The sequence below is a fragment of the Oryzias latipes genome, chromosome 18 (assembly GCF_002234675.1).
Source record: "Oryzias latipes chromosome 18, ASM223467v1".
Taxonomy (NCBI): domain Eukaryota; kingdom Metazoa; phylum Chordata; class Actinopteri; order Beloniformes; family Adrianichthyidae; genus Oryzias; species Oryzias latipes.
The window spans coordinates 13,576,829-13,604,187 of NC_019876.2; the positions used below are offsets into that span (position 1 = coordinate 13,576,829).

The 27,359-nt window shown below is 39.0% G+C and overlaps 1 protein-coding gene and 1 pseudogene across 2 annotated transcripts; both read right to left on the reverse strand.

Annotated features, from left to right (window-relative positions):
• Positions 1–10,990: 10,990 nt before the first annotated feature.
• Positions 10,991–15,960, reverse strand: LOC101162095 (carbohydrate sulfotransferase 12-like). Of its 2 annotated transcripts, XM_023948965.1 has the most exons (4): positions 15,462–15,960; positions 13,620–13,763; positions 13,235–13,542; positions 10,991–13,123 (listed from the first exon to the last, which is right to left on the reverse strand). In XM_023948965.1, exons 1-4 carry the CDS (start codon positions 15,660–15,662, stop codon positions 12,883–12,885), a joined length of 894 nt encoding a protein of 297 aa, XP_023804733.1. In that variant the 5' UTR covers positions 15,663–15,960; the 3' UTR covers positions 10,991–12,882. The 2 variants fall into 2 exon arrangements, with proteins under 2 accessions (XP_023804733.1, XP_020555676.1); XM_020700017.2 differs by lacking the exon at positions 15,462–15,960 and having other exon boundaries at positions 13,620–15,425.
• Positions 15,961–23,322: 7,362 nt separating this feature from the next.
• LOC110014325 lies at positions 23,323–25,022 on the reverse strand (annotated as a pseudogene).
• Between the last annotated feature and the right edge of the window lie 2,337 nt (positions 25,023–27,359).

Here is a 27,359-nt window from a genome sequence, read left to right on the forward strand (position 1 = left end):
GAACCAAATACGGCCACAGCCGTAACTTATATGGTGCCTCTGTCAGACTCCTCCCCCCTTCCTCTCCGCTTGGTTCCTGATTCAGCCCACCTGCAACCACTTACCTCATCGTCTCTTCTGCCTTCATAAGGAACTCCAGGATCATCACTCCTCGCCAGTCCGTTGCCCCTGATGGTGCATAGTTGGTCCTCAAGTCTAGTTCATGCTCTCACGCTACGTTTGTTCCACATCTAATACCTATTTGTACTTGCCCTCAGGAATCCATTGCCGCAAGTGGTCGCCTGAAGCTGTCTAAGCTGAAGAACCTTCCTCCTGACTTCACTCCTTGGTTACACCTTGAGCCTCTGCCGTTTCCTCTCTCCCCCGGGACCTCCGCCGACGACAACTCACTCTGTAAGCCTGCGAAGGGGATCCACCAGTGACGCCACCGAAGACTACGTTCCGCATTCTGGAAGCCACGTATCCTGCTCTCCCTCCATGGCAGGCCTCCTTATTAAATCCTCTTACCTGCCACTCTCGTCCTCCCCTGTTTCTTCCGGGTTTCAGCGTCTGGGTCGAAAAGTGTTCTGTAGCCATGACAGTAACATTGTCAATAATGAATTAGAGAACATTGTAGACTAGGTTCGATTTCCGCCTTGCCTGCCCATGTGTCCTTGGGCAAGACACTGAACCCCACCTTGCCCCTGGTGAAAAGGTTGGCACCAGAGTTCAGCAGCGGAGCTGCCACCAGTGTGTGAATGTGTGAATGGATTTGTGACCGTTTAGCGCTTTGGGCCTTGGAGAAAGGTAGAAAGCTCTAAACAAGTAGACGCCATTTTTCCATTTACTTTTCTCATACACAGAATCATCATCCACTTTAATCATCTTCCAGTCAATTTTCAAAGCCTTCACAGTTGTGTTTTAATCAGCCGTTTTTAATAAAAATCAGAAACCCCCTGTCATTTCCTAGGATATAATTTCTGCAGAACAGACGTTCAATAGAAATTCAGCTGAGTTGTGGGCGGGACTGTTGGCTGTTTACACGTTCTCCCACTAGCTTACAGCCCCCCTCACACCCCCAACCTATCATTCACGGTGCAACAAAAATGGCAAGCAACACATGTCGAGTCATTTCTATTCATTTTCAATGCTGCCCAACTCGAATGGCTCAGGAGAGAACGGAGGACGCTGGACAACTCCACTCATTTTAACTTCTTTTTATTCTTCTTTTATTAACATTTATCAGAAATGTTTGTCAAAAATGTACAGTTATTTTAAACTTTTGCAAATATTGTGCCATTTAACTATTTCACTTGTTGAATAATGTTCCCACAAATATCAGACTATAAATGAAATTGAAATAAACATACCAATGGCGTCACCAAACTCATCCAAGCATTGAAATGTTTGTTCAGCTCACCATGACTGCCAGACAAAACTCCCACCTGCACACTGTCACTTATTTAAATACCTCTTCCCATCTACCTGCCTGGTAGATTAGGATTCACGTTTTCCTTATACTGCCCCCTGCAGCTATGGAGTTGATCCTACCTGGAACAATCCTCCAAATCAATGTTCAGCATCAAAATAAAGAAAATAGACAATAAGGCAGAATAAACAAATCTTAATATAGGAGCTATCCAGCATTAGAGTTTGGAGACAGATGTCACCTCAGATGAGGGAAAAAAAGACGTACATGGATCTCTTTTTCTAAAAAAAAGTGGATGCATCAGAATGGAGCAGAGCAGGGAGCTTGTAGCTTCTACGTCACACCTACATGCTTTTTTCAACTGCATTTTTTCTCCATGTTTTGTTTGAATAAATACTCAGAAATGCAATTTGAGCTTAATTTTCTTTCTATATGTTCTCTATCTTTAGAAAAACATTTTTCATCAGAATGGGTCTTTAAGATACTTAACCTTCAGTTTCTCCTAATAAATTTATGTTTTATATAAATAATTCTACGTTAGATCAGGTTCTGACTTACCACAATGCAAAAAAATGGATTAATCCACCTTCTTCCAGCTTTTTCTAAAGGGCTGAAAGTGCCTTGTAAAGTCAGAGAAGAGATCCTTCTCTGCTACTGTAGCACTTTAGATGAAACACTGCCATCTGGTGTCGTATTGGTGAATTACAAATCTTCAACTAAACTTGTCAAAATCTTTTATTTTTTTAATAAAATGTAAATTTGATTTAATTGAAAACAATCAAAAAGCCCATGTATTTAAGTACCTGCTGAAAATGTTCAATGCAAGCTGCTCATAAATTAATTTAACAGTGAACTGAAGTCCAGAACTCATTAGCTTAGAAATGTAGATAATTGGGTGGAAGTTTAGTTGCCTCTTTTCAGACTGAGGGTCTAGATCAGTCAGTCACACAACCTACTGGGAAACTCGAGACATCACAAATGCCCAGACTATAAAAACTGTGATAATTGAAGACATCCGTTTGAACCAATCACCTGTAGAAAAGACACCTGTCCACAGAGTCAGTCAGTCATTGCAGTCCTCCACTCCGACTCTCACACATACACAGTAGGTGACGGACATGCACCTTGACACTGGTTCCACCCGCCATTTAAACAGGAAGAAGAAGGATCAGTCAATCCCTGTCAGGTAGTGATTGGGGAGCAGAAAGATCTACTCTGCAGGTAATTTCTAGAGCCATGATCAGTTCTGTCTTGGACTACGGCTTTTTGGGGCTGCTGCAATTGAAGCTTTAAGAATCTGCTGTGGGGCATTTAGACCAATGTCAATTCCAGCTTTGTTGGTTGAGATGGAAGAGTCCTGTTTGAAGCTGGGTGTACATTACTGGACTAGTGTGTCGGGATACAGCGGTGACTTGGCTGTGAAATGTCTTCTTGTGGACTGCTGGGAATTTGGGGGCGTCCATAAGAAAGTTAATTTTATGAGTCACAGTGTGTGAGTATTGGATCCTATGGAAGAGAAGAGAGACTCTCTGATTGGGTTGGTGTGGACTCCAAAGCACCACTGGAGCCTACCAGAACCAGATGTGAATATGAATCTGGTTGGAACGGATAACGGGATCACATGTCAGCAGTTGAGCTTATGTCTTAGTGAACAAGGGGAGGCGGTAAACATTTTCACTGATTGGTCAAAGGAGAGTTTGTCACTAAACACAGGGTTTAGGGGTTTTATTGATGGGATGCAAGACAGTATAAGTGTCAGAGTAACAAACTGTGTTCTCTGAAAGACCATATGTATGTGTAATGACTCATCTTCTGCATTGTTGGCCATTCATAGGGACTTGGAGGTCCGTCCCAACCTGGTTTTTAGAATTTTGCAGTGTCCCTACAAGGTGGAGAGTTTGGGGGCACAGCGCTTTGTTTGTCTGGGTTTCGACAGATTTTGGGATTGAGATGAATATAATTAACCCTTGTGCTATCCTTGGCACTTTAACGTTGGGAGTTGGGTCATCTAGACCCACTAGACAGTGCTCTGAACCTTTTTTCTTCAATGATTTGTGATCTTCATTGGTGTCCATGGATTACATGAAATCTTTCCACCTTCAACCACCTTTGTCATGGTAGGGAGAACACGTCAATGTAAGGGTGGGGTCATCTAAGATAGCAAAAGGGTTAGTCATATAATAACAGGCTTTATTTCTGCCAAGTGCAGTTTATTATTCTGTACTGTAGGCTTTAGCCTGTGAGCGCTCCTTAACATAAATCTTCCTGCGTAATTATTGCGGTGTTTACATTCATTTTATTAGTAATTGAAATTAAGCAATTCTAACATGATTTGTGAACTGTATACGCCATATAAAAGTTATACATTGGTGGTACAAGCATGAAGAGACCGGTAGACATGTGGAACGGTCATGGAATGCCACAAATTTACGTATGCAAAAATCACGCACAATTGTGTAAGATTTACATAATAATTGCGCATAAACTACATAAAATACGCATAAACTGTGCAATTCTCAACTGACCCAACATTTTGAACACCTCAAAACCAAATTCATGTAAAGACCTGTCGGCTGGAACCCTCAATGGTCATCTGTGCACATCGACGACTGACGAGCACAAGAAAAACGTATGAATTACGTATATCACGCATGTATCAAAAAACACTGAAATTTTATATGACGAAAATGCGCAAAGTGTACATAGTGGCTGTGTGACACGGTCTTCAGATGACAGAAGCAATGATACATGGATCACACTATTTCTGACTTTAGGAACTTTTATAAAAGTAAAATCTTCTGATCACAGTCAGCCAGTTTGATACACAATATGTCTTTGTTTCCTTTTGGCTTTTCCCTTTAGTCGTTGCCACTGCAAATCAGCTTGCATAGATCTTGTATTGACGACTTCTGTCTCTATATGGTATATAACACCATGCTAATAGAAAAAGTACTAGCTGTTCACATTTCCCTTAATGTAGCCAATATTATTCTCCAGCTGTGTCACTGTTGCACTTTATTTTTGTTTCTTCCTTGTCCTGTTCCAACCGGTTGGGGCAGATAACCGCCATTACATGGTAATGCCTTAGACAGAGGAAAGACAAGAGTTGTTAATTAACATAAAAAAAAGAATGATAAAAAAGACTAAATGTTCCCATAAATTATGTGATAATTATTTCTTTTTATTCGTTTCTGAATTATTTCGATTCTAGTCTATTTTACAGTTACACAAGAGCAACTCATCACATACATAGCCTACATGGCTTGGCTGAGTGTCACTTGACTTTTTCACGGATGTTTCAAACTCTTTCATGTAAAGCACACCTTTGTTGCACGCAACCAAACTGCCAGCAGGTGTGGCCTCAATAGGGCTGTTTGGAAATCCCCAGATTTGTCATAATCGGATTAATCATATAATAATGTCATGCTTTTTATATCACACATAATAGTCTGCTTTCATAATGTGCCGTGGGATTTGGAAAAGAAACATGTTGGTTTCGCCATGTTGTCAAAAGGTCCTAGGTCCCAGGTCCATCTGTCCCCTACCCCTTCCCTGGTGGGGGGTGCGGGCCCCTTGGCGACGGCGGCCGTGTTCCCTGGGTGCTGGCTTCCTGGGCCCGGCGGTGCTCTCTCCGCACGGTGGGGGGGTTCACATTACACCTGAGCCGGGGGTGTTCGTGTCCCTGGGGGGTGGGTCCTGGTCCTTGCCCCTGAGCGCTGGGCCCCGCCAAACTTCCAACAGTGGCCGAGCCTGGTCGGGCCATATTTACAACACCCCTTGTGGGCCCCCTTTTTTCCCCGGGGTTCCCCCCTCCTGGGCGGGGGCGGCAGGCCCCTGCCTTGCTCCTCCCTGGACCAACCGTGGGCCGGGTGGGTGGCTGCCTGGAGTGCGGCCAGGGGGTCCTGGCTCGTACCTTGGGTTGGGGCGGGGGGATGCCCGGAACTCCTGGGTGGTGGTGGGGTGCTCGTCTGGGGCTGTGGGCGTCCTTCTCCGGTGGGGCCCTGCGTTGGGCTCTCCCGGCGCGGCGGGGGGGCTGCTTTCCTGGTTGGGCTGGGGCGGCGCTCTCTTTCCCTCCGCGCCTCCCTGCTCTCTGGCTCTGGGGGCCTCGCGGCGTTCCTGCTGGCCCTGGCCTGGGTGGCGGTCTTGGTCGCCCGGGGGGCGGTTGTTCCCTGCCTGTTCCCGTGTGGCGTTGGGGGGATTCCGGCTGCCGCTGCTGCTGCGGCGGGTGTCTGGGTGTGGGGGTGGCTGTGCGCTCCTCCTCCTTCTTTTCACATTCCACCATCCATTTTAGAAGAACATAAACACTCACCTGAGCACAGGTGTTAGCTCACCTTTGCACTAATAGTTTGCATGATTGAATGACTGAAAGATTTCACACTAGTTGGTTTAAAGGTATAGGTATGCGTCCGTGAACATTATCTGTTTTGTGTACATGTTGACATGTGGACATTTTTGCAGCTAGCAGGTGTGTTGATAACATTTGAGTGTGTGTGAACAGGCCCCGCCCTTTTTGTTCTACATTTGAACCGTACCGTAATGATAAACAACCAGTAAACCTGTCTGCTCTATGCTGCTTCATGGTCTTACCCCCCACCTCTCACTATCACCCCCCCCGTCTCTAACATGCCTTTCTCTTTTCCCCTCCTTTCCTTTTCCGTCTGGTCCAACACCAAAGATTTTCAAACATGGTTGAAATTAATAAAGTTTGGCTTCAATTACAAAAGGGGTTTATTCAGACATACCTTTGGTTTGTCTGAAGATTAATAACCCCTCTTGTTAAAGTAAAATATGTCCAACATAAGAGGCCCTCAGCTCTCATCTGCCTGCCTAGCTGTTGGACTGGACAAGTTAAAAAAAAAAAAAAAAAAGGTCCTAACATTTCTTTTTTGGTATGAATTGTGGAACTGGGAAAGTAAAAACAAGAAGTTTGATAGTTAAAGACCATAAAGTCTTTATCTTTATTTAAAGTATCTAACCGACGCAAGAACAGCTTTGTAAACATAGAGGATTTTAAAATTGGTTTATTTTAAACAATTAAATAAATGGCTTGATTGGGAGTGGGCAGAAATCTAGAAGTGATGCAGGTACTACAATTGGTGGACCTTAAGCCTTCTGCTCCACTCCAATCTAAAGGGTCCATTTGTAGAGAAATAGAAACATTTACTTCTTTGTTTTCTCTAACCGAGCTGGCATCTTACTTAAAAGTGTAGGGCTGGGTAGCTCCAATTTTGCTCGCCATTTTTGTTACACCGGTAATATTGGGTTGGGTGGTGTGATGGCCTGTAGCAGGAAAGACTGGAAACAGAAGGATGTCGGGAACAAGGGTAGGCTGCCGCTCTGCAAAAACTATTCCATAGAAAACAACACAGTTTCTTTTCAATTTTGGCTAAAATCAGCATTATCATGATTAAAATAACACTGGGAACGCTTTGAAAAGAGATTAAAAGGTGATCGGAGTTTAATTAAACAATAAAACTGTCACAAAAACTTGCATTTCCTAAAAATAATAATAAACATGAACACACCATGTATGCAATTTCATCAGCAGCTTCCTCGTATCACCAAAGAGCCAGTCAAAATCCATATTACACAGAGTGGACTTTGTACATGGGAACAACTGTCACAATAAATCCATGTTCTGAGAGGAACCTTTGATATTGAACGAGTGAAGCTTTATTTATATAGCACTTTATGACACTTTCAGGGTACCAAAGTGCTTTAAATTTAAAGACAGACAAAAAATGAAGAAAAAGCAGCATAAAACTAAAAAAATAAGCCACAAAATACATGAAAGACAGATAAGAATGCAAAAAAACACATACAAGAAAATAAAATGTCACCAACTGTTGAGCAGTGTTGGGAGTAAAGCTGTTAAGTATAACTGCATTACTAACGGCATTACAAGTTGAGTAACTAATTATTTTTATCCCAGCTACAATGGCGTTCTAGTTTTTTTTGGATGAGTCGTGGTGCGTTACTTGACAGTTCATTGATGTGGTTTAATGAGCAATCAGATAAATTGCTTGTTTGGGAGTGGGCAGAAGGAAACTTGGATATGCCGAGGTCTTTGAAAAAAAAATCTGTACGGACCAGTCTGTATGAAGCTAAAGCTGGTGTACCATTTTGAAGATCCCAGTTTCCCTCAAAATTTGAGGGAACGTTAAGGGGAAATTGAAATGGTCTTAGATGAAATTTAGTGTAAAAAGACAGTTTGGATGAACATACAATTTAGAAAAGTTGCTGAGAAAGTCAAAGTGATTCTTTTTTTCCCCCCTAAGCGCTTTACAGCAAGACTGTCGTCTGTGTGATGCGGGGAGAGGGGCGGGAGTCCCATTCAAGATTATGACTGGCCACAGAGTCAAGTGGACAAATGCATGCTGACACTCTCAAAGAAGGAACTAACTAAAGGAACAAATTCACGTTTGGCACTGATACAAAGACTTTAACAACGTCCGTCTGAAGCCGTTCAAATCTAACGAAGCACCAAACACAAGTCACCGAGCCCCAGTGCGAGTACTTCGGTGACAAAACAGCACCATTGAAACGAGTCAAACTGGGTTTTACAGCCAGTAACTCACACAGGAATGAACAGAAATATGGCAAAGTTATGCAGAGCTGAACTTTCCCATCCCTGCTCAAATATGATCATAATGTGCTTTGATGATGAGAACACAGCATGAAATATGCAGCTAAAAACGTCATTTCATAGAGTACTTGAAATGCTTGTTTACACTAAATAATAATAATTTAACATTTCCTACATTGCTACTGCATGAAAAAAATCATAAATTTAGGTTTATTTATATTTAAAGATAGCTTGTTAGAATCAAATCATTTTTTAATCAACTTTAACTCTTGTTCAACTTCATTCAGCAACTAATTAATATTTTTTCCTGTACTAAAATATTAGCATCCTCAGCAAACATAATAAATCTCAATTTTGTTGACCTTAAAAAAGGGGATTTTTGTTTGTTTTTTCTGCTGACAAATCGGATTACAATGTTTTGTCTTTTTGACTGTTTTTGAGGAATTCTATGACGTGCAGCTATAGTTTTCCTGTCAATAATAATGTCTTTGCTGCTGAATAACTCAAAAACCTGCTGCTTAAGTGTGAGTAGTTCACCTGGTGGTGCATCCGGCCCTTCCTTTGATTCTGCAGTGTTAAGAACGATCTTTGAGTGTTGTTCCAGTTGTTCCACTCTGTTTTCCAGGTCTTCAATTTTTTGTCTTTGTCTTCAATCCCCTTTTTCCATTGTTTTAACTTCCTGCAATAATTTCCTCCTCTGATCCCCTGATGCCCTTTGCTAAGTTTGCAGCCACTTTAGTGTTTGAGAGGATGATCGGCCTCTGGTATGCCGTACTTTCAACACGAGCCAACAAAGTCTTTTAGGATATTCTGGATGGCACAAATAATGCAGTGCCATTAGAGATCACATCAATCCCTACAAGATAAAGTCAATTGGACTGACAGATGTTTACAGTCCTCTGAGATTCTTGATGGATTGAAAGAGAGCTGATCAGCAAAGACAAAAGCAGCCAGCGGCCATCTTGTCCTTCACTTGTTGCAGTTTTTAGTATGATCATTCTGAATAACGATGTTTAAAGTCAGGTTTAGGTGCAATATAATAGAAAATTAATTAACCCTTGTCCTATCTTAGATGACCCCACCCTTACATTGACGTGTTCTCCTTACCATGACAAAGGTGGATAAAGGTGGAAAGATTTCATGTAATCCATGGACACCAGTGAAGATCACAAATCATTGAAGAGAAAAGGTTCAGCGCACTGTCTTGTGGGGTCTAGATCAGCGGTCCCCAACCTTTATTGCGCCACGGACCGGTTTGATTTCTGGCAAAATTCTCACGGACCGGTATGTTGTATGTGTCGGACACACGCTCCAGCAACGCTGCAATAAAGGCAGAGACACTTGTTAAGACGTACTCTGCACTTTTATTTTGACACGCTAAACATTGTACATCGCACAGGTGTCATCATCCTATCCCCGTCCCACACACATGGTGCTAAAAATAAGTAAACACAACAGGAAGAAATAACTAAAGGTAAAACAATATAACTGCCAGATGAAAGGACCCATAGGCAAAAAGAAACACCCGTGCTCAACCCTATTTTAACCAAAGCAGGCAAAGGGGATTGATCTAATGCCCTGTGATGCTAGCTCCGACAGTAACCCCTGCAGCCTGCAGAACTCTGACAGCAGACCAAACGTGCACGTGACCCACACTACAGTACAACAAAAAAATTTGATATGGCCTGCATGAAAACTGTGGTATTTTCTAAACATAACAATAAACACAAATTATGACATGAGCAACATCCTCTCTGCCCGCAACACTCCCTGGTCGCTATTATTATAACATTTAAAATAGTTATTTGTGACGTAATACTTAAGTAATTCATCTTTGTCATGTGCTTTATCAATATCTTATGATTTTTAAATTATGTCTGATAAAAACTGGGAACCGGATATTGATAAATCATGTAATAAAATGGTTATAGTATAACGGGGTGGGATTATATAAGTTCACTTCCTTCCACTCCCTTTGAAGCAATATTTATTAGTATGTCTAATTATACTAAGTTTGATTAGTTACTGTATGAATGTATAACTGATGATTATATTGCTGTTGTGTATTATTTCTACTTAATTGCTTGAAATAAACCATTTTAAATCAAAAAAAAAAAAAACATTCCTTCAAAATAAGTGCATGGAAAATCCAACCCACCACAATGCTGAATGGTTCAAGGGAATCTCCCGTTGGGATAAATCCGTATTTTAAAAGTAGGACTCCTGATACTGGCTCTTAAACGTAGCTTTCTTTTTTTGGAAGTCGAAGGCTCCTCTTCTGTCTCCTGGCTGGGCCTTTTCCCCTTGGCAAAGAAACTTTCCAAAGATGTTTGTTTTTTTATTCATTTTGCTAGTTCCTGGGCTTTCTTTTAGCGGTATCCTATCACGTGACCGAGACGAGCGAATTGGCCTCCGTCAAGAGTAACATAAACTGATGTAACAGAGAATCGGGCAATTTTTCAAAATAAAACATCTTTCAGATTCTGAAATAAATAAAACGGAAGTAATGTAAGTTGTTTTATTTTTTCTGTGCGGCCCGGTACCAAATGACCCACGGACCGCTACCTGTCCGCAGCCCGGGGGTTGGGGACCACTTGTCTAGATGACCCAACTCCTAATGTTAAAATGCTAAGGATAGCACAAGGGTTATGTGCAGCAGAGATATTTTTTTTGCTAGTAATTTTTGTCGATGGTTTTGAATTTCCATTTTTCCCTCTGTTTCTGTGATTGAACCATTTTTGCTTGTTTTAAAAAAGGAATAACTAGAAAAAGTTTATACTCAAATCCTTTACGTTCAGTTCCTGTGAAGTTAATATTGTTAACATTTATTTACGTCTTGTTGCCGTGGGATAATTCTGATAGCACGGTTACATGATGGACCTTGACTATGAAGGTCTGTAGACAGTTTTTTATTTAATGTTGGAGTAAAACTAGAAAAGTAAAGTGGGCACAAAAACTGTCAGATCATACAAGAAGACATAGACTTGTTCCTTCAATTTTATTGATAAATCACAGCTTAAGTCGAATAAAACATGGTAGCTTGAACAGAACACACAGCATGGCTTTGTTTATTAAAACAGAAGATTTTCAGAAATGAAAAATTAATGTAGTTTTTCTCTCAAATCCAGGTTAAAAAAACAAAAGTATTGCTTTGGAATTGGAAGAGAAGCCTAGTTCAAACTGAATCCAACTTTATTTATAAATAAATGCTTGCCATGCTTATTTATTTAGCGCTTTACAATTAAAAATAAATACTTTTCTGTCCAGTCCAACAACAACAAAAAACGGTTACAAATATAATTAGCATAAATAAAGTTTAGTTTACATTACAAATGGGGTTTATTCAACTATACACTTTGTGTATGAGAAGATTCATAACCCCAGGTTGTAACAGTAAGATATGTCTAACACAAGAGGCCTTCAACTCTCATCTGATTGCTCAGCTGTTGGACAGGACAAGTTGAAGAAAATAAATAAACTTGAAATTATTAAAAAAAATAAATTAAAACCCACCCAAACCTATTCCCTACCCCCATCCATTAACACATACACCCCATGAACCTCATATTGTCAATGACAAGTACAAACACAAGTAAAAGGTGGGCGGCAGTGGCCCATGCGGGTGAGCAGGTCGGCCAATGATCAAAGGGTCGGTGGCTCGATCCCTGCTCCCCCCAGTCAACTGTTGTTGTGTCCTTGTCAAGACACCAAACCATTCCTGCCTCCACCGTTGCTCCACGGGTGTGTGAATGTGTATGAATGATCTCGGTGATGGTCAGAGGGGTCGAAGGCGCAATCTGGCAGCCACGCCTCTGTCAGTCTGCCTCAGGGCAGCTGTGGCTACATCAGTAATTCACCAAACATGAATGAGGAGTGAATGATTGATGGACACATTGTAAGCGCCTTGAGTGTCTAGAAAATCCAATCCATTCTTATTATAAAACAGCATTATTGGATTGAAATTGTGATTGCAACCCAGAAAAAAGCTGCTATACTACTAACTTTTCAATTCTACATTGTTTCTTTTATCATAGAAAGAAAGAGCAGGGGCTTTTGCCTTTTCTTGTTAGTGAATTATGATGCCTGAAAATTAACATTTAGAAATTTTAAAGTGTCAATATTCAAATCTTATGCTGTCTGTTGTGTGAAATTATGTGGTTTGTTCATTTTCTGAGGCAGTTTCAACATTGAAGTGAATGAGCACAGGAGAACTCCTAAATGTCTGCGTACATTTTGTGCATTTTTTTTACATGTATGTAATTTCGGTCTTTCGTGATACATGCATGACATCCGTAATTCAAGAGTGTTGCTTGCATTCGTCAATGTGTGCAGATGTCCATCAAGCGTTTCAGCCCACAAGTCTTTATGTGAATTCGGTTTTGAGTTGCTCAAAATTTTTGGTTGGTTGAGAATTACACAGTTAATGCGTATTTTACATAGTTAATACATAATTATTACAGAAATCTTATGCAATTGTGTGTGATTATTGCAAGATGCAAATTTGTGGCTTTCCACGGCCGTTCCACGTGTGTCTAACAGACTTTTTACGCATGTACCACTGGTTTATAACTTTTACATCACGCATACGGCACACATATCACCTTCAAATTAAGTAATTGATGCACGAATCACTAATGAATTGCATGTAAACAGCGCAATAATCACGCACCGTTCATGTTCTACTTTGCTTTACATGCTCTTTGCGTGGTTTATTTGTTCTTCTTCCGTGGTTTTAGGGTGGTTCATTCATAATACATTTGTGAAAATTTCATGTAAAGACCGCAACTTTTCTCACTTTTTCCCACGCATGTTCAAGTATGACCAATTTTCATCAGTGCAATATGCGCAAAATGTAGCAGTGGCTGTGTGCCATGGGCTTGACATCAGCTCAGTCATCCAGCAGTTCAGTTGGCCTTCTGTAGCCAAATAGTTGAAAGTCTTTTTCATAGATTTTGTACAGCTTCCTCCTGTCTTCTATTGGTACCCCTTGAAACCATTCCATAACAGAATTACCAGAAGTCATGTTTTCATATGATGGAGGAAACTTAATGGCGTCTTCTAGCTTTAACATCTTCAGCAGCTGCCGAGCATCTTCTTGAAGACTCTCTTGATGGCCAACAAAGTCATATCTGAGAAGAAAGAAAGAAAGAAAAAATGCTGTTTTATTGCAAATTGTTATTTCATGAGTTTGATACAAAAGTGAATGCCATAGTTGTTACTTTTGATAAATATGTCCTTACTCAACAAGGCAGGGGTGGCACAGGCGATGCATCTGCCTCCAGTGAGGCTCAAACGGTGCATATTTCTCTGTTCGCGGGTCAACTATGTACTGAACAAAGTTATGGAACGAAGGTTTGAGATACGTTCTTTTTGTCCCATTATATTTAACAGGTACATTCTTCTGGTTTTTATAGCGTTGCAAAATGACTCTAACGTAGCCTTCATAAAAGTACTGATCATAATTCAGCATCTTGTCCCTGTAAGCGGAGATGAGGCGCACAAATGGATCACGGACAAACAGAAACTTGGTGTAGTGCTTTAGTTTTGCCTGTAAAAGAAATAAATACAAATCACACCTCTATTTGAAACTTTCAGGGCATTCCTATTGTTGCTGCACAAACTGACCTTTCTTTCTGGCATTGAATAGTGCTTCAGGAGTCGGAATCTATCAAATTTGTGGACCATGTTACTTTTAAAGGACATGGGGTCAGGATATGGTTCATTCTGTTTTAAAGCAATCAAAGTCCTTTTCCAGTTGGTACATGCCACCTGCAAAAAATATGTTTATGCTAAAGTGTTAATGCTAGTGTTTCAAATACTGACACGAAGAGATGTTTTCCATTTTCATTGTTTCAATTTGATAGTTTCGCATGCCAATTACTGAAAACCATGTTTAGCATGTTTTTACCTTCCACACAGTTTAAATATACTTAAAAAATGATGGCAAAAGCTATGTTTTCCTCAGAAACTGTTCAAAAACACAGGTTTTGAAAATTAGCCTGTTTATCTTAGAATTCCGAACTTGTTAGCATGTCACTAGCATGTTCATTAGCATTTTTTCTAGCTTTAGTGTTACAGTTCTGCCTTCAGATGCAAACACTTTTGCAATATAAATAATTTAACATATAATTTTGGACCTTTTATTCTGAAAATGTCATGACATTATAAGGAGGACCAAGTTGGGAGACGTTAGCAAACACAGAGTTAAGAAATTATGTTTAGTTTAGTTTTGTGCGCTGTTACCGTAACATTTGATATTTTTTTCTTATGCTCCGTCTTCTTTAAGTGTGAGGGTCTGTTTGCAGCCGTACTACAGTCAATTGGTTTGGAGGTTTAGCGGCAGCTTTTGACTACCGAAACTTTTTAACTGTTCACGCAATTAACGTAACGCTAACAAGTTCTGAAGCAGAGAAAAGCAGCTTTTCGCCGATACACACCACTTTACAGTAGTGAATGCTTACACAATCATGGCAAACCAATTGGTTCTATAGCGGAGACAAGTGGCTTTACGCTTCGTGCAAAGCCAAAATGGAAAGCCGCTTTTCCCAGAGTCAGAATTAGTTGATAAGTGTTTTCATTGCAGTTTTTTCAAAATAGGTCAATTTTAATACAGCTTCGAAAACCACCTCCTCCAAGTTTTTTTCGAGAAATTGACATGCTTCCATTAAGCCAATTTATTATTGCAAATCCAATTTGCGCAATTTCATAGTCAATGGAAGCGCCTCTATTGATAAACAATCGTAGAGTCACAGTATATATATCTATCAAAAATCAACATGCTGCCGAGGTTGACTCCACCAAGCAGCAAAAGGTGGTGCCTCAGAGATCGAGTTATCTTAGGTAGGGAAATGAGCTGCAAAAATGACTTCCACAACAAGACTTCCTTAAAAAAATTTGTTCTTTAGTGTGCCAAAGGTCATATATGATCATACAAATGAACGTGTTTACACTGAAAGACTTGAGAAAATCACAATGTAGACTTTCGTCTCAGTGACAAGCTTACCCATAATTTAAACGGATATTCGATTATCAATTGACAATTCAGTTTGCCATTTTACATCCTTATTTGAATTTTATACTTGCAGCTTGAAATTCCATTTATTTGAAATGGATAATTTACTATTTACACACACACACATTATACTGTATATATATAAAATGTATTAACTTTATTTTAAAGCAACTCAAAAATTTTAATTTGCAATGGTGTTTTGGCATCAAAATCCAAAAGAAACCAAAAATTAGTGCCCCCTCTGGTTTAAGACACTTTCATTATTTGGCCATCAGGTTTTTATGCCCCAAAATTAATGTCCATCATTAATAAACATTTACTTTTGCGATTTGGATATTTTCTGTACAACTCAAACCTCCAAACTTCTATCCTGCATAAATGACATACATTTTAGCCCGGTTGTTTTAAAAAAAAAAAAAAAAGGAACAGGTAAGTAAGAACTGATGATGTGTCACCTTAGGAATGTAACAGTAAATGATGCCGTGTTGGTCGTCCACAATCAAGTTATTCAAGTCAATATTATTCAAGTTAAACAAACTTTGGTTGACGCCAGCACAGTGTTTCCTCAGAAGATCCTTTCTTAGTCTTTGTTGTTCTAAATATTTCGGTGCTGTAAACACAAAAACTAAACTTATTAACTTTGCAAAATCATTCATTCCCTTGTACTAAATTTAGTTTTAGCTCTGAAGTCAAATGATGAGGAATATCTGACATGCAAACAGAAGCAAAATAGTCAAGTTAAAGAAAAAAAAACTACAGAGCAATTAAAGCTTTCACTGGCTGGGCTTAATTTCATACATTAAATTACACAATACAACAAAATTACACACAAAAGAAAGATTCATACTTATATTTTGCAGATAAAAATCCCATCCATAAATTGTCAAAGTGAGAAAAACCATGGGTCCCAACAGCACAAAGACAATCATCAATTCTTTGTTTAACCCCATATTGTTTGCAATACACTTCTGATGATCAAAAAAAGAAGAAAAAAAACCACAATTAGAAGTAAAAGCAAAACAAGTCAAAGTTAAATTTCCCCTAAAAAATTTACATTTTTTCCATGTGCCATTGCGTTACTTTTAAAAACTGAAATATTACTTACCTAGTTGAGAATCTATGGAGAAATTTAAAAAAAAGACAAAAAAGTACACGTCTGTTTGTCAAAACAAAAGAAAAAAATCTTCGTCTGACATAAGAGGCAAAAATGCCACGAAAGGCAATCACTTGTCTTCATTTAACTCTCCTCAGCAGAGAGACACTGAGGAAAGCAGCATAGGGAGGGAATTATTTTGAGCTGACATACAGGAAGTAGAAGCATGTCAGGTAATTTTATGTAGCTGTAGGTGTGACTCCTTAAATCCAGTTTTGCTGAATTATTCTTGATTATAAATTGTTGAGCCATTTCAGCTTCACTGGTGAAGAATTTCAATCTAAAAGGTGACATTTATGGACTATTTTCATGAATGATGACAAACCCGCCATCCTATTGCTCAAAGCATACAATGTTACCTCGTTTCAACTGAGCTGCATGGTCTTGTCCAGTCCAGTGTAAAATTGGCCCGTTAAGGTGGACTGAACCATACAATTTTCCGGCCCAGATTGGTTGGAAAATGGGACATACTTGTATACCACCTTGGTACTTTCCTCTAGGGACAAAAGTGCTTAAAAGTCACAGTCCCGGTCCCACGTCTGCTGCCAAACACTGGCGCCAACCTACTGTATAACCACCAGAGGCATTGTGAGGTTCAGCGTTTTGCCCAAAGACACTTAAACACATGGGCGGTCAAGGCCGTAATCGAACCTGCAATCTTCCGATCATAGGTCGACCACCTTACCGCTAACCCAAATTGACCATTCAAAACCGAGCAGTTATCGGACTGCTCAGTAGAAACAAGGCTTAGGTGGCACCAACCAACTCGGCCAGAGTTTATAATACTGTGAAAAGTAAACATTTTGGATCATGACCTATCTGGAATAAAGAGAGGGATTCAGTTGTGCACATGTTATGTAGATGCCAGGAAAAACTAGTGTCGTAATCAGTAGCGATAACGTTAACCAATGCAACAATATTTCAAAAAGACTACAAAAATAATTTTTAAAAATTGGAAAATGTTGTGCAATATACTATGAAAAAAAGTAATTTCAATATCATTACTTTTAGGTTATTTGTTTGAGAAACTGTGTTGCCTTTCCAAAAGCTCTAAAAAAATACTAAGTCAGGGCTACCGTCAAAAGTTAGAACTTAGCATCACATGTTTTAAGTTTAACCCTTGTGCTATCTTAGATGACCCCACCCTTACATTGATGTGTCATTCATACCATGATAAAGGTGGATAAAGGTGGAAAGATTTCATGTAATCCATGGACACCAGTGAAGATCACAAATCATTGAAGAAAAAAGGTCCAGAGCACTGTCTAGTGGGTCTCTAGATCAGTGTTTTTCAACCAGTGTGCCGCGGCACACTAGTGTGCCGTGGGAGATGGCCAAGTGTGCCGTGGGAAATTGCCCTCATTAACTGATCTAAAAACATTTCCCATCTCCAGGATTTTAGCTCTCTGTTCATCCAAACAGGCCCTGATAAAACACTGAGGAGTTAGGAATATAAAAGATCGTAAAATACCTTTTCTTTGCGTTTATTTTATTTTATTAAAGACATTTTGATAAGAATGACGTACCGCGATTCAGCTGCACCTTCGGCTGTATTTTGGAAAAGTCCCGTGTTGGGGGGGTTAATCACATGTCATCGGTCTGACCAATCAGAAGTGCTTAAAGTCTTCACTTCCTTGTCCCGATTTAGCTCGTAAAGTCGCTCAGTTCCAACAGAAATACCAGCTAAAGCTCGTCTTTAGCCGTGGAACAAGTGAACAAAACAATGAAGCTCCGAAAACCGACCTTCGGCCGTTTTATGCACTACATTTCCCATGATGCATTGGGTTGTGAGAGTGACAGCGCAAAAGGAGATCTGTTGTTAAACGTCTTGAAATTAACGAACACACAAACTGTTTTTAAATCTTCTAACTTAACTTTTATTGCATCTTTTAGAAAAAAACAGCTGCAGTTTCCAGCTTTTTCTGTAACAATTATCTCAAAAATGTACGTGAGATTGTGCAGGGGCTGTAGATCAATACAGACTATGAGTTTCTCCTTTTTTTTTAATTTTTGGATGCTGGTGTGCCGCGGGATTTTTTTTAAGGTTAAAGTGTGCCGTGGCTCAGAAAAGGTTGAAAAACACTGGTCTAGATGACCCAACTCCCAATGTTAAAGTGCTTGGGATAGAACAAGGGTGAAAAAGCCACATTTTGAGATTTAAATTTGTGATGTTGCAGCGCAGTAAAAGATCAAATTACAACTAATAAACTAGCTTTTTGAAGTATTCCTAATTAAACAGACTTCTTTTACTTTTAAGGTTGAAAAAAAAAATACATAGGGTATTTTTTTAAATCTCAAGCAATTAATAAACACAAAGCATACCACAAGAAGAAACCATCAGATCCAAAGTGCTCAAATGTAACAGATAAAATAAATAACACTTTTCTGAGCAATCCAAAAAATATTTACCAGAAACTTCTTATTACCATAGAATACATGTTGACACCCCTTATTCCACAGTTTACCGTCCATAAATTTATATGAGCGAACACATCGTTGATCTATAGCCCTTATAATGGACAATAGCTTTGAGTTGTGGACTTGTTTGTGTTAGGTTTGTACAAAACTACAAAGGCGCACATTGATGATGTCACAGCAGCATTCACACAGCAGTGCACAGACACCAAGACATGCACTGGAAGCAATGTAAGAAGCATTTTCAGCTGAGTTCAAATAAAACGTTAATGCAAGGAAACTGTTGGACATTTGTTTTTATGTCTGAAAATACTACAATAGCTATAGATTAAAAATGACATTAACGCGATTAAAAATAAAAATACTTCGCTATATTTTTTACCGCAACAATTTGACACCTCTCATTTTCCACACCATAAAGCACACCAGATAAAGTTTTGTGATTCCACTACACAGAATGCCTATAGGGATGTAAACGAAGTCTTGTTTGTAAACTTTATTTTTATTTGTGTTTTCCTATTATTTGCAATAATCAGTCTTTGCACAGTTCAAGATGACACAAAGGTCAAACTTTATTCACAATAACTCAGCATTGTTCAGTTGTAACACAAAACCTCTTCGTGAGAGGGCCCTGGTTGGAACTCCACTTGGGTCTATTCTGTGAGTTCTCCTTGTGAATGCAGGGTTTTTCTACCTCCTACAGTCCAAAAACATGCTTCATGGTTTACTTGGTGACAGCGGTGGATGTGAGTGAGTGTGTGAACCACCTTTGACGGAGTGGTAACCCATCCAGTGCATGGGATAGGCTCCAGCAACACCAAAGGCATTAAGCAGGTTTGGAAAATTGATAGATGGCGTAATTCTCCATCTGCGTGACTCATGCAATCATTAACTTGTTTCTCTTTTCATATTATGAAGGAGATAATTGTAGTTAGTTTGTTTGTTCTCTTCCTTGTCCAATCTAACCGGTTGGGCCACTGTAACTATGTTTGGTTCTACTGAATGTTTCCTGTTGGAGGGTGCCATTTTGGTCCCAACCTCACTTTTTACACACTAAGTGGTCGTAATATTATAAAAGAACATGAAATGTTTTAACTTATTTTCTGCATTGGTGGCAGTTTTACTGAATTCGCTTAACTTTCTATATTATTTATTTCTGAATGGTTTTTATTCCTGCTGTTGTTGGACTTTTGGTTGTAAAGTGGTGCCTTATAGAAAAACACATTTATTCTAAAAAAAATAGTTTTGATTTCAAATTATTTTAGATTGAAGCCACAGAACCTATTACAGAAATACGTGACATGGCTGAGTGGCGTGTGACTTTTTCATTGATGTATTGAGCCGTTTTCATGCAAAACACACCCTTCTTGCATGCAACTGAACGGTGTTCTGCCCGCAGGGGGGGGGGCACGTGAGGGCTGTTGGCAAACACCCAGGTTTATTATCGTCAAACTAATCATGACCTTGTGTAACTGCATGCTTTTTAAATCAGTCACACTAGTCTGTTACCATGCTGTTCCACAGGATTTCCAATAGAAACAAGTTTGTGACTGTTACGCCGCCTTCTGTGTCTAGGGGCACCTAGGGGGGCATAACATAAAAAAGTAAAGTTTTGGCTAGTAAATCTAAATTAACACACACACCAAACAAATGTCTCCATAAAATATAACCAAATTTTTTTACAACTAAATAAACAACCAACAAGAACTAAAAGTGAAGCAAAAAGGCTTCAGGGTGAACCAAGGCCAAAATAACAAACAAAACCCCACCTAACTGAAACATGCAATCTTACCTGTAAATGAAAGAAAAGGGAAATCAATGACAAACATTAACCTCCCAGAACTAACAAAAACAGGAGAAAACATGTACTAAAGAAAATGGCAGTTCACCCCTACAGCTTCACTTAACATAACTACAAACCATAAGACTAAACAGAGTGGGCACAGACAAAACTACGAAGGACTACAAAACAAAGCGCAACACAAACTAAACAAGTGAAGACAAAACCAAAATGAAGAGGGCCAAGCTGCAGTGGAGACTTGTTGCTGCAAGGCTCCCTTCTCACAGACTGGAGGTCCAAGTGGTGGTTTTAAAGGCTGCCTCCATCAGCTTGTCCAATGGGAGGCCACACCCTTGCCAGCACACCTGAAAATAATCAGACATAAACAGACACACAAAGATGCACAAAAACACAGAAGTCCCATTCTGATACAAATCCAAATACACAAAACACAGAACAAACAACAGAAAACAAATACGGCCACAGCTGTAACAGTGACTTATTAGTAAAAGGTTATTGCAAAATCTATCTATCTATCTATCTATCTATCTATCTAGGCCTGCACAATATACCGCAAATTTATCGTTATCGCGAAATCAAGCTGTGCAATATGCATACCGCAAAAGACGGCAAAAATCGCAATAAATGATCACCTTAAATGTGCTAAAACAAACTCATGGCAGCTTGAAATATTGAACAAATGAAATAAATCCCTTTATGCATTTAACCAATCAGAAGGACCCGTTTACGTTTTTGATCAATCAGATGAGCCCTTTTATGTTTGATGTTTGCCTCCTACGTCGACAAGGGTCATTTGGAGTATAATTTTTAAACTGTTGCAGTGAAATGGAAATGATGTTTTTGTTTTTTTTGCTATTTGTTTATATACCGCAATTTATATCGTTATCGCAATATTATATACCAATATCGCATATCGCGAGTTTTCCTCATATCGTGCAGCCCTATATCTATCTATCTATCTATCTGTGAAGGTTTGAACTTTGAGAGTTCGAACAAGAGAAAGAAAAAGTGTGAAAATGTTCATGTGGGTCTGAGAAAAGTGTAGTGATGAGTTTAACAGCCTTAAACATTTGTAAAACTACTTCAATGATTTCACCTATTGCTGGTTATTGAAACCGTGGTACTGTGCCACAATACTTCCGAGATGCTTTAATTGTCACCATCTACATGAAAAAGGGCGAACGTGCAGAGTGCGGAAACCATCGGGGTATATCACTATTGGCCATAGCTGGAAAAGTGCTTGCAAAGCTTGTCTTGAATAGATTAAAGACCATTGCTGAAGAAGTACTTCCTGAGTCTCAGTGTGGTTTTCGGGCTGGTTGATTCACTTCAGACATGATTTTCACTCTGAGACAGCTGCAAGAGAAGGCAGCAGAGCAGCACCAACCACTTTATATAGTCTTTGTAGATTTTACAAAGGGTTTCGATACAGTCAATCGTACAACTCTATGGAAGGTCCTTGAAACCTATGGTTGCCCAGACAAGCTTCTATACATTATTAGGCAATTTCATGATGGAATGAGGGCACAGGTTTCAGTTGGTAGTAAACCCAGTGACACCTTTCCAGTTAACCATGGCGTGAAGCAAGGCTGTGTACTGGCACCAACCCCCTTCTGTCTTTATCTTACAGCTGTACTGGATACTATGAAAGAAGGCCCAAACAAGGGTGTCTTCACAAGAACTGATGGTAAACTTTTAAACCTCGCGCGTCTTCGGGGCCACACTAAGACACAGGAGATATGTTGACTCGGCCCTTGTAGCTACAGATTGTAGATCGCTTTTCCTCTGCAGCTGAGATGTTTGGATTAAAGATAAATATCTCTAAGACCGAACTACTGTATCAGCCTCCCACATTATCCAACAAACACCCAGAGACGATTATGTTCCATGATGAATCAAACTCAGCTGATCTGGAAGTGGAACAGAGAATACGTTCGGCCACTAAGGCCTATGGTGCACTACAAAAGAGACTGTGGAGTTGCCATGACATCAGCACTAGTACCAAAGTGAAGGTATATGCAGCCGCAGTCATCCCCTGTTTGCTATACTCCATCGAGTATACCACTCTCTACCGCAGACACATCAAGGCTCTGACAAGATTTCGGCTTCGCCACCTTCGCTTCATTCTCAACATGAAGTGGCATGTGGCAAGACCGTATCCCAGATGTTGAGGTTTTGAGACGTGCCAACACAGTTAGTGTTGATGCCCTAATCACATCGTCACAACTTCGATAGGCAGGGCACGAATGTTGGATGCCCAACAATAGATTGCCCAAAGCAGTATTCTACTCATGGTGAGCCACGGTGGACAGAAACTACGTTATAAAGATGTGCTAAAGCGACACATGAAGAGACTGCACCTAGAATTTCTGTAGACAAAGATTACAAACAGAAACGAGGATAAGGGAAGCTCTCAAAGAATCCAACATGCAATACAGACAGGTCCAACTCACTGCCAGCTATGCGGATCAACCTCATTCTCAAATCATCCAGGGACAAGATAGGTAGCCTTATTCCTTAATCACAATTGCCCTTACAGGTGGAAACCGGCTATCTGTGGCCAAAAGAATAGGTAAAACTGTACGGGATACACAGGTGGCTGATGTTTGGCGAGTCCATATAGGCAAAATGTTTTTCTTTGGGCATGCAGCCTGCATCAGGCTGTACTGAACACTTGGACAATACGCAAGGGTAAGTAAAGGTGGATTCACTTTTGCAGTTTGTTAAACATTTTAATCATTCTTGTTGCATTTTTAATCATTTCGGTTGGAGAATGATTTAAAAAACTTTTTAATTAGCAAAAGCAGTTAGATCTATTCAAATTTATTTTTGTTGTCAAAACTATTTTTTGAAAAGTTTAGTATTAAATTTTAACATCTACTATTTGGCACATAGTGCTTTTTTAGCCTATATATCAGTAGCCGAATGTTATGCTATAGTTAGCGGTAGTTCAACATTAAGGTCGTGAAACACAGTAAGGTTTTGACATAAGATCAGTCATCCAGCAGTTCAGTTGGCCTTCTGTAGCCAAAAAGTTGAAAATCTTTTTCATAGATTTTGTACAGCGTCCTCCTGTCTTCCAAAGGTACACCTTGAAACCAGTCCATAACAGAATCAACAGAAGTCATGTTTTTATTTGATGGAGGAAACGTAATGGCGTTTTCTAGCTTTAACATCTTCAGCAGCTCCTGAGCATCTTCTTGAAGACTCTCTTGATTGCCAACAAGGTCATATCTGAGAAGAAAGAAAATAAATCGCATTTATTCTCAGTTTTGATACAAAGTTGTACGTTCTAGCTGTTAATTTAGGTAAAAATGTCCTTACTCAATGAGGCAGGAGTGGCACAGACGATTCATCTGCCTCCAGTGGGGCTCAAATGGTTCATAGGTCCCTGTTTGTGGATCCACTATGTACTGAATGAAGTTATAGAATGAAGGATGGAAACCCTCTTTCATTGCCTCTTTATAGCTCAGAGGTAAATTAGTCTGGTTTTTGTACTGCTGCAAAATTGGTCTCACATAACCGTCATAAAAGTACTAATCATATTTCTGCATCTTGTCCCTGTAGGCAGAGATGAGGCGCACAAATGGATCACGGACAAACAGAAACTTGGTGTAGTGCTTTAGTTTTGCCTGCAGAGACAAATAAACACACATCCATCCTTTGATCATTTTCATGACATTCCTAGTGTTGCTGCACAAACTGACCTCTCTCTCTGCCTTTGGAAGTTGTCTTAGAAACTGGAATCTTTCCCATTGGTGAACCCAGTCCCCTTTAAAGGATATGGGATTAGGATATGGCTCACCATGCTTTAAAGCAAGCAAAGTCCTTTTCCAGTTGTACATGCCACCTGCAGAAAACATAAAAGGCTTGAAGCTAAAAAAAACATCTTCCAGTTAATATTTTACTCTCTTTCAAGCTAAGAAACAGTTAATATTTGTATTGATGCAATATTACTATTTCTTCAATAACTGTACCATGGTAGGCTGGCAGTTACTATGGGTATGAGTTAGATACTTGTTTTTGCACTTTTGTTTATTAATTCTTATTAACCTTTTTTTTATGGACATAGACTTTTTTTATGATATCCTTTCAGTCAACCTTTTCTTGTACTTACTGTGTTCATTTGGATCAAAAATGTAGCATAGAATTTAAATTCTTTTGTCGTTTAGAAGTGGATACAGTTTAGATAACAGTTTTTACATTTTTTTCCAGCTATTATTTAACTTTTATTATTGGATTTAACAATTTTTTGTGCCATTTTTAGCAAAACTTCATACAATAGGCTCAATACTGATTATATGATTCTCATTGCATGCGACCCACTGGGTTCCTGAAAAATCAAACAGTTTTGCACATTTTATACTTTATGAGTAAGAGAGTAAGTCCAGATGATGTCTCACCTTGGGAACAAAACAGTAGATGATGCCATGTTTGTCGTCCACAATAAAGTTATTTATGTCAATCTTATTCAAGTTGACCAAACTTTGGTTCACATCAGTACAGTGTTTCCTCAGAAGATCGTTTCTTAGCTTTTGTTCTTTTATAGATACTTGTGCTGCAAACACAAACAAAAAAAATGTCTTTGATTTAAACTCTACAAAATCTATAAAAAATATGTGATAACTTTAGCTGCTGACGTTTCATTTTGACGTGAAACTATTTGTAAAATATGTGACTTGCAAATAGAAACTAGAAGGAAGTGCATTCCCAGAATGAAACTTAAAGGGTAATAATTGGCAGGGGAAAAAAAGAAAAGGAAACAAAAAATGATCAAAGGTGACCATAAATAAAGTGAAAACAGCACAATAATAAAAAAGATATGTATGGTATGTGAAAAATGCAAGCGAACCAGGTATAGAGTATTGGACATACAATCGGTATAACCTTGGAAAATTTTGAAAAGTTCAAGGAATTGAAGGACCAAACATCATAACTGGAAAAAGCTAAAACAGCTGCTCATTTTAATAGTTGAATGGTTAAAATAGGTGAAAAATTGTAGGAGTTAAGCGGCAAAAAATGGTGGAAAATGCTATAATAAATAAAGAGAAACAGGAAAACAATGGGTTGAATGCTTATTAGAATTGAACCAATGAATCATACGGATGCTCTGATAATTACATAACACTGCAAAGCCTTAGGGCCGTCTCACACAGCCACATACATTTGACACATATTACACGGTTATTCATTTCTGCATTGGGGAATCAAAATTTCATCGTATTCTATTCTGTATAGCATATATGTTGTATAGCATTCTTGTTTCATCGTTGACTGAAGTGAGAAAAGTTTTATAGATATATATTTTGTACAGATATATCACAAATGAACCACGTTAAAACCACGAAAGAAATGCAAGTAAAACCACGCAAAGAACCCGTGAATCAAGGTCGAACATGAACCAAGTCTGATTATGGTGTTGTTCACATGCAATTCATTAGTGATTCGCGCATCAATTACGTAATTCTAACGTGATACGTGCGCTGTATACATAATATAAGAGTTAAACATTGGTGGTACATGCGTGAAAGGTCTGTAAGTCAGACGTGGACATACGTGGAACGGTCATGAATAAACCACATTTCTGTATGCATCTCGCAAAAAAATCGTGCAGAAGATTTAAGTCATAATTGCGTATAAACTACGTAAAATACACATAAACTGCGAAATTCTCAACCAACATAAAACAGCTCAAAACCCTCGATGGACATCGGCACACATGACAAATAACAAATGCAAAAAACATTTATAAACTACATATATCAGGAATGAATCACCAAAGACCAAAATTTCATACATGGAAAAGGCGCAAAATGTACTTGGTGGCCGTGTGACACAACCTTAAATAGAACAGCTCAACTTTAAATAAAAAATAAATGTTTTTTTACTTTACTTCTAATTCTGTGAACACAAGCTTTGCAGACATTTTTTACAGTTTTTTATTAAATATTTTACATTTTTTTAACGGTTTATTAAAAAAAGAAATTCCTACCTGTTTTTTGTTTGTGAATGTACCATTCTTGAATTGTCAAAAACATCAAAACCATGGATCCCAACAGGGAAAAGACGACCATGAAACCTTTGTTTGATCCCATGGTGGTTTCAATCCACTTCTAATGAACTAGTAAAAGAGGAAGTTAGATTTAAATTTCTCTATAAAAATGCACCGCACAGCATCCATTTTAAAAGGAAGAGATGTACTAACCAAACTGATGGAGAGATGAAGAAATTTCAAATGTAAAATAAAATAAAATTCGGCTTTTTTTTCTGGTAATGGTTATCTGCAAGAAGCGCCTCAGGAAGACAGCATAGTGAGGTTGTTAATTGATTGAGATCTCATTCTGGGTTACAGAAAATAAAAGCATTGCAGGTAATCTATGCAGGTGTGGGTGTGACAGTTTGATCTGGGTTTTCCAATTTCCTCTTGAACTGACAAAACAAAAAATTTTTAAGATTTTGCTGAGTCTGCAACTTTACAAGTGATTAACTTCAAGAAAGAAAGCCTGCAAAATTCCTCAGCCTCTTGTCATATTGACCAGTAAAAAAAATGTCCAGCTTCCTGCAACTAAAACAGCTATGGGTGAGTTTCTTCAAACCTGCGCCTCATAGTAGTGAAAGACAAATACTAAATCAAATTTTGCATTTTCATTCAATTTCAGAAAGTAATTTTCATCTTGTTACTTTGCCATTTTGGATGAATGTGTCACTCAAAAGACTTTTTTTTTTCAATCAATAATTATAAAGTGACAAAGGAATGAACAGAGTCAAAGTAGGAAATGACAGCATTTTAGATACGTGTCCTATTTCTGTCAAAACTCTGACAGTCATGGAAATGTGTTGCCTCATCCTGTGGACAATCACACCTGAAATCTGTCGATATCAGTGACATTCCTCTTTTTTTGTGGTTTTGTTTACATGTTCTGTCAAGCAGCCGAGCACTGAGAAATGAGAACTTCTTGAGTTGGACGAATTTTTTATCGCGCT